This window comes from Sebastes umbrosus, chromosome 4 (genome assembly GCF_015220745.1).
Source record: "Sebastes umbrosus isolate fSebUmb1 chromosome 4, fSebUmb1.pri, whole genome shotgun sequence".
In the NCBI taxonomy this organism is placed as follows: Eukaryota; Metazoa; Chordata; class Actinopteri; order Perciformes; family Sebastidae; genus Sebastes; species Sebastes umbrosus.
Window position 1 is genome coordinate 25127057 of NC_051272.1, and position 13233 is coordinate 25140289.

Sequence of the window (13233 nt, forward strand, 5' to 3'; positions counted from 1 at the left end):
GTGAGGTGGAGAGGTAGTTCTCCTCCTCCCTCCCTACACCATCTCTGTGGTGCCCTTCCTGGGATTGTCAATGAGAATGCAGGAGTGGGCCTATTATACACATTAAGCCTAAAGGCCACAGGCAGCTGAATATATACTGTAATGTGTTAAATATAGGGCACTCTACAGTAAATCATCTCCAGGCTGTTTGCTATAAACTTCACTTTACATGATTAGAGAGAGGGCATATATACATGTGTATTTGTTTATCTGATAGAATTACTCTTACTATTTCTATATTTATCAATATTAGCTATCTGTCAATCTGATATGGTGCTCTGTTTCTCTCCACATGGCACCCCAAATATATAGGGTTCTTGGGAATATGTTATGATTATGTATGTATGTATGTATGTACACGTTTGTCTGTATGTGTATGTACTGTATGTATGTGTATATGTATATATGTGTATATATGTATATATATACTGTATATATATATATATATATATATATATATATATATTTGTGTGTATATGCAGGCATGTATGTATATATTTGACTTATTTATTTAATTTTTTCCCCCATTATTTAGACATAAATGTGACCCTGATTTGATTGATTTTTTAATTTAATTTAATTTAATTTATTTATTTATTTTTTCTTTTCTTTGAATGCAGGAGTGGGCCCATTACACATTAAGCCTAAAAGGCTACAGGCAGCTGAATATGTAATGGGTTAAATATAGGGCACTTTACAGTAAATCATCTCCAGGCTGTTTGCTATAAACTTCACTTTACATGATTAAAGAGAGGGCCCCTTTTCATTTACACACAGTCCTGGGATTTAACATTCGCTGGGCTCCTTCTCATTTCCATACCACCCATGGAAACTTTATTTTATTGCTCCTCTGGTCTCCATATAACTTTCTAATGTCACATGTCAGTTCTGGCTGCAGCAGGCGCAGACGCTCATCTCACTGTGACACCCCTGAGTTTATGATTATCACTATGCTGTGTTTCTGGCTCTTTGCCTCGTCTTTCTGGACAGCATCACGTATTCCTCAGCTCGTTTTAAACCTGCAATCCCCTGATGACTCATTTGATTGGAACAGGTCATAAAGTCTCACTCACACAAGCACATCCCAGTCCTTATATTCCCACCCAAACAAACCCCAACAACACATGTTAATGATAATTTATGTTTTTATTAACAAAGAATTAACTATTTGTATGTACAAATATTATACATTCATGATTAAAAAATAAAAGGAATATATCTTCCCTGGGACAATTGCACTTTGAATGTCTTCCATTAATGCTTCCTGTCTTCTTGTGCTACTTGTCTGCTCGCACGAAGGAGGTGAAGACGCTGTCCTCCTTTTCCAGCAGAGCCTGGGGTCTGTCGTACTCCAGGATGATCCCCCGCTTCATCACAATCACCAGGTCGGCATTCAGGATGGTGTGGACGCGATGCTGTGTGGCGGAGGGGGAGAAAAGCAGTCACTACATTGACACTAAATGAGTCTTTTGAAACAAATATCAATGCTTTATCACACAAATGTAATTTTTACACGGATAAGTACAATTTACATGTAATAAAACTGTCTGTTGAGTTAAAGTAGGAGATGAAATAACAGGTTCTGGTTCAGGAAAATGTTCCTCAACAGTAAAATACCAGAGCCTTTTCAAGTCATCACAGGCTTCTGGCTGCCCTTCCTTTTTCTTGATTCAGTTCACCTGAGATGTCTGAAGTGAATTCCTAATATTCATCCATGAATATTAAAATGTCATAACATTTTAAATGTCATAACAAGTTAATATTCATGGATGATCTTTTCGATTACTTTATCATAAAATAAGAATAAGAATCCAGAGGCAAAATTGTCCTGAAATGTGGCATCTGCTCTGATTTCCCGTCCCCTACTTTTCTCTCTTACCTTTTTAATTTTTCAGCATAATGCTTCAGATATATTTTTTTGTCCACGCTGCATCTGTTTGCTGCTTTGCATCACTTTACAAGAACTGCATCAGCAGTGCAGGACAAAGGTCAGCGCTCTCAAGGGGGAAATGGGAGAGCTGCGTGCTTTACTGTAATAGGCCTGGCACGGTGTGGGGGAGATACTCACTGCTATAGTAACTACTGTTCGGTCAGCAAAAGCCGTCATCACCACTTTCTGCAGGATGCTCTCCTGTGAGGACAGAGGCAGGGGGAGAGGAGGAGGTTTACCGAGAATCAAGGAGAAAAACAGAAATACACGTGGGAGACAAAGTCAAATAAAGAGTCATTTTAACTGTTAACATGTTCCTTTGTACTGTTCGACCCCGTTGAGGCTTATTTTTCAAACTGTCACCTCTCTTGTTCCTCATCTTGGTGACCCTGATGAAACGCTCGACCGTGTTTCCCTCGAGGGCAGTGCAGCTATGTTATTGTAAGCTAGAAATGTCGCTCTTTGTGACCGATCATTCAGGAGAGGGGCTTAAGTATAAGAACACTGATCCCCTCAGGCTCAAAGTATTTTTTTTCTGCGTCATGCACAACTCCTCCACTCCAGCTTTCTTTTTATCCTCCTCTTATTTAAAAAGTCATCAGTTAAAGGTGCAAACCCATGACCCAAACCCGCCATCACTGCCATAATGACAGATTTAAAGGTCCCATATCATGCTCACTTTCAGGTTCATACTTGTATTTTGTGTTTCTACTAGAACATGTTTACATGCTTTAATGTTCAAAAAAAACTTTATTTTCCTCATACTGTCTGCCTGAATGTGCCTGTATTTACCCTCTGTCTGAAACGCTCCATTTTAGTGCATTTTGACGGAATTGCAACAGAATTGCATTAACATTGCTAGTCAACAGTTTGGGTCCATGTGTACTTCCTGTCAGCTGATGACATTTACATACACTGCAACCAGGAAATAATCTGGGACACATTTAGAAAGTTTACTTTTAAAATTGTATCAAGGATCTAAATATTGTATATTCGTGACATCATGAATGGGCAGAAATCCTAACGGCTTGATTCAAATACAGAGTTTATGAATACGGGCTGTGTGTATTTCCCTGTGGATTGAGTGTTTCGATACTTTCACAGTATTTATATAGGACTTAAGCCTGCTTTATAATAAAAAAACATGAAAATCTCACTTTTTTATAATATGGGACCTTTAAACAACGACATCTAAATTATTATATCAAAATTTGAAAGACAGAAAATGCAGATTTTCTGTCTAGAACTTTTAACTCTTCAATTACATGTCAATACATCCTTAGATTTTAAAAGGTCAAAAACACAGATTGGGTCTTTGGGCTAAGTGGTTTTCTCTTTGTTTCGTGCCTACAGATGAAAATGACCTCGTGAACTTTGCTTCACCCCTTCACACTGTGTAATCCTCTTGTCTCCACCATCGCCTCCATTTCAGTTTCTCTAATTTTCTTCACAAAAAGGGGAAATATGAAGGGATCATATTCCTCCCTTTTCTGCTAATTCCCTCTGCATGCCTTTCTACCACCTTACAGTGATCTGGTAACCAAAACACACTGACCGTTGCCATGTCGATGGACGCAGTGGCTTCGTCCATGATGAGGATGCTGCTCTTCCTGACGAAGGCTCTGGCCAGACAGAACAACTGTCTCTGACCCTGACTGAAGTTTTCTCCTCCCTCCGTCACCATGGCATCTGAAAAAATATATATAAAAAGAATACATCAAATAAAATGCGTAAATGTGTAGTTTTCATATTTATGTACATTCATATACAATTAACATATTTTAAATCAGAGGCTTTTTTATACATAACATTACAATGTCACTACACTATTATTTTAGCTAAATGAGAGGGCAAAGTAAATTGGCCATTAACTCTTGGCTTACAGATCAATATCTTATTGATTTCCCATTCACACCCGTGTTACAAATGAGGTCAAGTCATAAAATGACATCTGAAAAACTAAACTGCTCTCCAGTGATCTACAGTTTGTAGTTAGTTTTAAATATTTCTCTCTTTGCTTGTCATTTTTATCTTTATTGGGCAGTTAAATAGTAAAGAGATAGACAGGAACCAAGAGAGAGAGAGAGAGAGAGAGAGAGAGAGAGAGAGAGAGAGAGAGGTAGAACCATGAAATTACAGGTTTTATATTAAGCAAAAGATTATAAAAATATTTTACTAAATTCTATATATAGATATGACAAATCAAAAATTTCTATTTCTGTTTTTTAGCATTAAATAAGTATAATGAAGTAAAACATTCAAGTTTTAATTCCAACTGTACATTTTTTATAAAAGTCAGCATCACTGCAGTAATAAAGACTCACTGCAGTTAACTGTGTTCTGCTTTACATGCAACACAAGACTCTACCTGGACTGTCACTTTAACTTAATTAAAGGGCTAAATGAATTGGCCCTTAACCTCTGAGTTACTGATCAGTATCTCAGGGGACATCTTGTCCCGGTGAACATAAATTAAAGCAGTGAGTGTCACACGTCAACATACTCACATTTGTCAGTGTCACATTGACTAAAGCAGAAATACATTAGGTGAGAGGAGCAGCAGCAGTAGTCTCTTATTCTACCAGAGTAGTGAGTGGTTTCTCTGTTGTTTTATAAAGAAGTGTAGAGGATGACGGAGACATAAAGAACTGAGATATAAACTGCAAACCAGCAGCAGCTAAAGTAAGATACGGTGCAGAGAGGAGGCCCCATGGCATGCATCAGCATACCACACATTCATCATGTATGTAGGTTACGTCTGTTGGAGAGGAACACGGCTCTCAGCTACTATCTGATCTGATGCTGAGTCCGCTGCAGTCTGCAACTGTCGTCGACTGAATCTGTGTCCGGTGTTCTAAAGTTGTTAAGTTAAGTTTCGTTGTCCGTTTTAAATGATACGTATCCTCAATATGAAAGATGTTAAAATGTGCCGACTCTGTGCTGCAGGAAAGGGGCTCATGTGTTTTTGTTATGGTGCTGCACACACACACACGCACACACACACACACACACACATTAAAAGAAGCACAGATTTTCTCACCCAGGCCTCCTGGGAGGGCTTTAACAACAGGCTTTAGCTGAGCGATATCCAGAGCTTCCCAGAGCATCTCATCTGTAGCCTTCATCTCTGGATCCAGGTTGAACCTACACACACACACACACACACACACACACACACACACACACACAAACATGCGTAAACACAGATGCAAGCACATACACACATATTAATACACTTTTGGGGGACTTTATTAGATACATAATGTATCCTCAACCTAAAGCCCTTCCCATTATTCAACACTTAAATGTCATCATGATCTCGATCTAGTTGAAGTAAAGTCGCTTTATGAAATTGTCGTTTATTACTCCCCAATCTCTCTCTTTCCAAATATGTAAATAAACTTTACACTTAAGAACTTTTATGTTATTTGACTTACAGAAATACCCCAAACTACAGTCGGACAGCATGACACAGCTGCTCTAAATGTATCCTTATCTGTTCTTCTCCAGCATGACAAAAGGAAGCTTTTATGGTCACTGCCGCTGAAGTCTAAAAATAAGCCCCTCCTGTGGAGTTTTCAGAGGAATGTCCTCTTATCTACAAACCCTCAGCTCTACTCATGTTTCAGATAAGTGTCTTTGAAGTGTGTCACAGTTTGCCAGCTGGCCCTGTTACTGGAATCGCTCTGTATTTTCTCCCTTCTCCTAAAACTCGATTATCACTAAATCTAAACCTGTGCGATGAGTCGCCCTGCTGGGAAAACTGATGGTGAAGTGAAGTTCAACGTACCGGATGGCGCCGCTGAACAGGATGGGGTCTTGAAGGATGATGGACAAGCGAGACCGGAGGGTCTGCAGAGGCAGCTTGGCGATGTCGATGTCATCGATCACAATCCTCCCTGTGAAGGAAAAAAAATAATGAACCGCATGCAAACATACATCACACACTACTTTACAAAGTGCAGTGAAGTATTTTCTTGCTAGTGTTGCATGTAGAAACCTTCTCATAGTTTTTGAATAGTTGTTTTAATGAACTACAATTCACATTACAATGAGTTAGATGTAAGCGTTGATGTTTTACTGTACCCTCAAACATGTCCACCATGCGGAAGAAGGCCAAGGAGAAAGAGGATTTGCCGCTGCCCGTCCTGCCACAGATCCCCACCTGAAAACAACAAACAAGTCCAAATCATCATTATTCATTTATCATATTATCTGGCATTTGTGTTTTGTTTCGCAGGTTTCCTCAGTTTGGCTACCTTCTGCCCATGGTTGATGTGTGCGTTGACATTTTTGAGGACGGGCTTCAGCGTGGTGTCGTACCGGACACTCAGATTCTGGATCTTGATCTCTCCCTCTCGAGGCCAGCCATCAGGGACCTGAGAGTCAGCTGAGACAGACACAGAAACATCCGTGGATTTTAGCTTTCACCTTTTTTACCCGTCGATATAATGGTGTATAATTGTCATCTCTAAATTTGTGATCATTGGTGTCGGATTAAGATTTTTTTAATTAGGAATGTATTTTAATGCTAAAAAGCCACTGGCCTCTTTGCAGAATCCTTTTTGGCTGAAAGGAAACCTGCATGTGAGATAGATTACTTGGGGATATAAAGGCATTAACTGATAAAAGTGGGATAAAGATACATTACTCGTGAGCATTATGATACCTTAGGTTGACAATGATGAATGTGGAGTAAATGTAACTTTAAACTTCATCCTGAGTGAGGAAGAAATCACAACAAGGCCAGGTCGAAACCTAGTACGTGGCTGGACCGTGTACACTGTGACAGTTAGTAGTACTATACTGAAGGCCTCTCCTTTACTATGGGGAGTCTCTTTACAGCCAGCTGAGGCAGCAGGTATCTGTTCTATCTGCCGTCTCTAACCGGAGAGATGATGTCACTGTAGAGCCACTATTACGCAGAGCAGATTATAGGGTATATCGTAATTGCATACATACATTAAGTAAAACTCTTAACCCTCAGACATGTTTTTTTTCTGTTTCTTCAATATTCAACAAAACACACCACACTGAGAAGTACTGAAATGTATAGAAAATGTATTGGATACAACAGTTTTTATGCATAACACCACACATTATCAAAAATGTTCCACTATACCAAATGTAGGAATAGCTTCTCTTGTGATTTCTGGCTGCAGAATTTAAAGAACATACCCATAAACCTATATACAAATACCCTATAGCAAATTATAGTACAGATAGATGTGTGTCTGTGATGAGCGACATGACGTGATAGAGATTGTTCGGGTTCAAAACTAAGGATTCCCAAACTGTCAGTGTATCATGACGGGGATATCCCTGTGATTAAAAGGGGGTGAAAGTAATAGATGTGATTGGCCATGATTGTCACAATCTCCCATGCACCCCCCTATAATTATACATTCTTTCTGATCCCACCTTGTGTGCCACGGGAACCTGGCCACAAAATTACCAAAAGTACACACTCCTGACACACTTGGCAGGGTGCACCTGACTGTAATCTGGCCGCACCGCTGGGTTCATGAAAAATGAGCCTGCGGTGTCCTCTTGTGTGCACAGAGCAACAACTGTGTGGAGGTAAAGAGATCAAATCAAACTCTGTGCAGAGAAAGTACTGACAGCTGCTGATTCAGGACAGAGAGTATGAACATCTGGAACATGAGGCATAATTAATAATATGTTGAATAAAACACCACACATTAAGTGGTAGACTAATCATTTTCAGATATGTCAGCTGTTTATTCTGAACATTAATATGTACGTATCCAGGGTGAAAAGTTGAAATTGCTTGAGTCTCACGCAGCAGCAGCAACAACCACTTATGTATTGATCAGTGGATCAAATGGTGGAGGCAAAGATGCAGCTGAAACACCGTCGGGCCTATTTATTTTGAAAGCGCCCAATGGGGAAACTCCAACACTCGACTGACCAATGGTGCAACTTCATCACTCACTCAGTGACTCAGTCAGTCAGTCAATGACAGACGTTCTTATTTACGAAGCAAGTCCGTCCCGCCTTGCTGCGGTCCAGCCAAAAACCTCAGACAAGAAACCAGATATGATTTTTGTTGTGCACCTGTTGAATCGTTGAAAGGCAGTTTAAATTAAGAAGGAACTGTGAGTGTGTTGCTGCACTCACTGAGCAGTCCCTCGTAATTCTCTGGTTCAGTCTTGAGCAGGCCGTTAATTCTCTTCACTGAGCCAAGCTGTACCTCCATGTCTGCCAGGTTACGCACCATCCAGTTCATGTAGTTGGATACCTGATACATGGAGGGGGGAGGAGGAGGAGGAGGAGGAGGAGGAGGAGAGGGAAGTTGGGTAAATGTCACTGTAGCCACACACTTCATTAGCTTTATGACACATCTAGAACAATTTTCTCAATGTTGAATTCTTCAGATTATCTGATAATGTTAATTCACCAAATTTGAAGTCACATTGTTTTTACTGGACAGAAACAATATATTTAGAAACAACCAAGTTTTACAATCATCTTGTATTGTATAGTTTATATTAATTCATTACCATTTTTTAAATAAGCAGAACTTTTTAAACAGATTTCAGTTGGTTTTTACATATTTTTTACACATTACGTATTAAAAAGTTGTTGTATTTTCTGTTGCAAGAAAAGAAAATGCAAATTAGTTGTTCTCTTTATAAATCTCTCCATCTGTCTCCCACCAAAGAGTGTTTGTGTTGTAAGTGGTATTTTTAAAATGTATGATTTTTTTTTAATATTCAATATAATCAGAAAAAGTCTTCTTTATAATTAAAACCCAAAGTAATGAGTTGTGAATATAGTAAAATGTGAAAAATATAGTTAAAGGGCAGAACAAAACACTTTATTCTTTATTGGCAAATGAATATAAAGTTTGGAAAAGTTTGGTGATCACATAGAATATGCAAAATTTGCAGCTAAAATGTGTAAAACCACCTGTATTGTCCTTAAAGAGTGCAGGTAAACAAGCAACAAAACACACACACACACACACACACAGTCTCACCATGAGTGCATACGTCAGTCCCAGCCCCACCAGACCGGGAGACAGGTTGTCGTAGAGAGAGTTAGCGATGGAGGTTACGGCTGCCACCAACACCACACAGGCTCCAATATACTCCTACAGAGAGAGAGACAATGTCAACTTGCAGTAGGAGGTTAATACATCGCTGAATAATTAAAAAAGGTAAATAAAATAAAAGCAGATCCATTATTTAAGATCAGTTTATTGTCAACACACATAAGAAAGACAGACATGTTGCCCAAAAGCCCTGTGTGTTTTCTTATGCATCTATGCACATGAACCCATAAATATCTGAAGGTTAACTCCTCTGCTGCTGTGAAACACGAGAAGCCAGATGAGCTGCGAGCCGCATGCAGTCGATACATAAAACATCACATGAACCCAGAGTGTGAGGTTAATAAAGCAATGAAAAATTTCAGTTTTTCAGGATCCCAACAGAGGGAGCCAGCAACATCAACAAAAATGTGAACCAGCTGCTGTCTGACAAACAGTCAAACAGTAAACAGGACTGATCTGAATGTTAAAGCAGTAAACAGGGGACGGATCATTACCATTCGGACTTCCAGCCAACGGTTGGCTGCTGTGAGGAAGAGAGAGGCGATGTTGTTGGCGTCTGTGAACTGCAGTAGCCTCTGTCTGAACCTGGGCTCATACCTGCCGATGGAAAAAGACACGTCTCATTTCCATTTGTGCTCTTATGTCCCGAGACCCGACCTGCCTGACTGGCTTACAGTCAGCTTTAACTAATGCTAATATATTTCATGAATTATTAAACTTTTGGACTTGTGTTTTGAATGATAGATATATTATTATCATTATAGGAAGTTAAATAGTATTTAAATAATATATTTATAATAAAAGTCTTTATGGAAATGATCATTTGAAAAGGAAATTAGTCTAAATTGCTCTGAAAATATCAGGTTTTTGAAATAAGTTAAGCATTTCAACAATATCTGACTATGCAGACAACATATTAAACATATTAAACTCCAGACAGGTTGGAAGACAATGAATGTGAAAACAGCCTTCTAGTGTCGAACTCTGCACATACATCATCCTGCACAGTGAAGCTCCAACATCCAAGCGAAGTAACAAGAAGCACATTTTTGAGAGTTTATATCCCTCTTAATGTTGAGCATTAATCCCCTACTTATATTGCTATAATGGTGCTATAATGCTATAATTGGATCTGTTAGTAATAATTACCTGAGGGCCCTTATAGTGGTGAGACCTTCCACTGTCTCAGAGAAGTGGCAGAGTAAAGGGAGTTGGGTGCTGTCCTCCAGCTGCTGCAGGTCCCTGACCGGAAGACAGAGGACACGGTGGAGAGGGAAATATCAACTGAAGCAAAGTTCAAATAATATCAAAGGTCGTAAGGTTGGACAGTGGTACAGACACAGAGAACAGTTGAATCAAATGAAATATCACTTCACTGGCTTCACTGCGACATACATACCACTCTCAGCCACGTTCATTGGTTTGGGTTTATGCATTTCAGCATGTGTTCAATATTTATGGGAAATTAAAGCAATAGAGCACTGGTGAAAACAGGGACTTAAAAGACAAATCTCACATCCAGTCAGGGCTTTAATTTTTACAAAATAAATCTAATTTAATTCAACAAAAACTCTGTTCCTTGTGGGGAATCTGTCAACTCTAATAGGGGACTTTGGCCCTGTTCAGACCTGACATTAACAAGCATCCAGGTAGACAGTAGACAGCTCTAAGTACAGGTGTGAACGCACTCAAGATGCATTGAGGACGCATTGAGATCCGATCACTCAGACCCCATTGGGAGGTGGTCTGGGCCACATATGGCCACACAGTTTGTACGAAAACTCAACTGACGTCCCGCTTAGATCCGCGGGTCTCTGCACTCCTCATGTGAATAGACAGGCAGACATGAGCCTTGCAGCATGGAAACACATTAATATAATGTACCCAAATTCATGAATAGGTAGGACATCACTACTGACATTCCTGTAATATTACGTTGCGACGTCCGCTGTATTAGCCATGTATTTACTCCTACTATTTTCAGATAGAGCGGGGAAGTGAGATCCGATCACAAGCGGTCACTCAAGACGCATTCTAATGCCAGGTGTGAACAGACGTACTTAGATCTGTCCAGTTGTGATCGGCTCACCCAAGTCGCAGGGCCTCTGTCTCAAATATAAAATCTTTTTTCCCACCATTTTACTTATTTAACTGTTCTATTATATTTCCGTTTAATGATCTAAATGCCATTTCAAAGCCTTCTCCACACTCCCAGGAATATAATTATGGTGGAGAAACACATACTACCTGTTACTTCAATGAAATGTTAAAATATTTTTGGGCCGAAAAAGTCAAATTCAAATATGTTGAGTCATAAAAAAATACCAGAATCAGCATTTAAAGCCCCCTCCTGTGTTATTTGTGTGTAACTGTAGAACGTAAACTCCTCTTCCATCGCAAAAACCCTCACGTTCCCACCGAGAACATGACCTTGGTGTGATGATGAAAACATACAGTGAACAACACGTCTGTGATATCCGTCCCTCCGACTCACCTGGAGGCCACACGGAAGTATTTCTGGATGAAGTAGCAGGCGACAGCCAGCGGCAGGAGGGCGATGAGGAAGACGGGGGTCACGTAGGAGATGACGCCCAGAGCGGACACACACAGCAGGGTGGAGCGGGAGAGGCACTCCAGGGTGGTGGGGATGTGCTGGTCGATTGTGTTTGTGTCTGTGGAAAACCTGTTGAGGATGCTGCCGAGCGGAGTCGTCTCAAACAGCCTGGAGGGATGACAACATTTTATTTACCCTCAGAATCCAGTTTATATCCAATAATTTCATTTAAAAACAGTTTTATTTTCCAAGCTTACATTCTTCCTATAATATACTAAATCCTTAAAGACCATCATTATATTTTAGAGATTTCAACATCTTGACAACAAGACAATAATATTCAACATGAATCTGCTCAGACGTGCTGTGCAGTCAGCTGGTTGAATGAATTATTTCATGTGAGATACATCTGTTTATTCAGCTGTGTACGTGAGTGTATACATAGTACATGCAGGTGTGTCATATGCATGTGAGCATCTTAATGCAAGTGATGTCGCCATGGTTTTGCGTAAGGAAAGCAGATGGTGCTCTGAGTAATGGGGCGAAAAAAGGTGCTTTTAACCGTGTTACCTTGTTTAAATGATCTGTTTCAGCACACACACACACAGTATCAGCGAGCAAACATCTCTCTGTCTCCTTCACACGTCACAAGGCAGACACACACACACACACAAACAAGCACACACTGAGTGTCGAACCTCATGGGGGCCAGAATGATCTTGTTGAGTAGGTCGTGGTGGAGCTCCTTGGCCACTTTGAGGCCGGTCCACTCCACAGCCACGGAGGTGGCCAGACACAGGACGATGCCCAGGCAGCACAGCACGCTGAACACCGAAAGATACCACGAGTGACTGAAGACACAGCCCTACAGAGAGAGAGAGAGAGAGACAGGGTTATTAAAGACATGACTGCAGCTGTGTGTGTGTGTGTGTGTGTGTGTGTGTGTGTGTGTGTGTGTGTGTTTGAGAAAGTGAGAGAGAGCAGGGTTTGCTTGCACTGTAATTATAAGCATAATTAAACTCTGAGGCTGTTATAAAACAATCTATCTAATGTGACAAAAGCCAGTGGAGCTTAAAGGCCCTGACACACCAGACGGTAGTCCAATTTTGGGCCGTCGGTGAGCGTCTGTCCGCCTAGGTTTTCCAGTGTGTCCCGCACCATCGGCTCTAGTCTGCCCGTGTCAGAGGCTTTTTGGCCGATTCAGCATATAGAATCGGCCACGAAGCCCATCGGTGAGAGAAATCACTCTGATTGGCTGTTCAGCTTAAGAGAATTAGTGCACGAGAAGAGAAACGGAAGTGAGGAAAGCTAGCAAACGAGTAAAGTCAAGAGGAAAAACACAGAAGGCTCTTCTCATTTTTTTATCTTCATCTCATCTTATCGTTCCAATACACGGATATTTTCACAACAACATAGCCATCTGGAATGAAGTGGTGAGTGAGAGTGGTGTAGGCAAACTCATGTACGTATCATATCGTATGTATGTACATCTGCAGTCCTCGGTCTTCCGGTTTCCCTTTTTGAATGACGAATACAGAATACTGCCGCCTGCTGGTAGGGAGAGTTATTTCCTCTCACGAAGGCACAAAACGTATGTGGTAGTCGGCTGTGGTCTTTGCAGTGCGTTCAAGT

At 40.5% G+C, this 13233-nt stretch overlaps 1 protein-coding gene across 3 annotated transcripts in view; it reads right to left on the reverse strand.

The window, feature by feature from the left end:
* Positions 1-1166: 1166 nt before the first annotated feature.
* The window catches only part of abcc8 (ATP-binding cassette, sub-family C (CFTR/MRP), member 8), a 62027-nt gene continuing 49960 nt past the window's right edge, over positions 1167-13233 (reverse strand). For all 3 annotated transcript variants that reach the window (XM_037767847.1, XM_037767848.1, XM_037767849.1), the window contains 13 exons: positions 12300-12466; positions 11542-11769; positions 10197-10289; positions 9542-9644; positions 8973-9086; positions 8111-8231; positions 6229-6359; positions 6056-6134; positions 5760-5868; positions 5010-5113; positions 3525-3658; positions 2108-2170; positions 1167-1454 (listed from right to left, as the gene is read on the reverse strand). In XM_037767847.1, coding sequence (XP_037623775.1) covers positions 1317-1454; positions 2108-2170; positions 3525-3658; positions 5010-5113; positions 5760-5868; positions 6056-6134; positions 6229-6359; positions 8111-8231; positions 8973-9086; positions 9542-9644; positions 10197-10289; positions 11542-11769; positions 12300-12466 — 1584 coding nt within the window. In that variant the 3' untranslated portion in view covers positions 1167-1316. The remainder of the gene's footprint in view (positions 1455-2107; positions 2171-3524; positions 3659-5009; positions 5114-5759; positions 5869-6055; positions 6135-6228; positions 6360-8110; positions 8232-8972; positions 9087-9541; positions 9645-10196; positions 10290-11541; positions 11770-12299; positions 12467-13233) is intronic.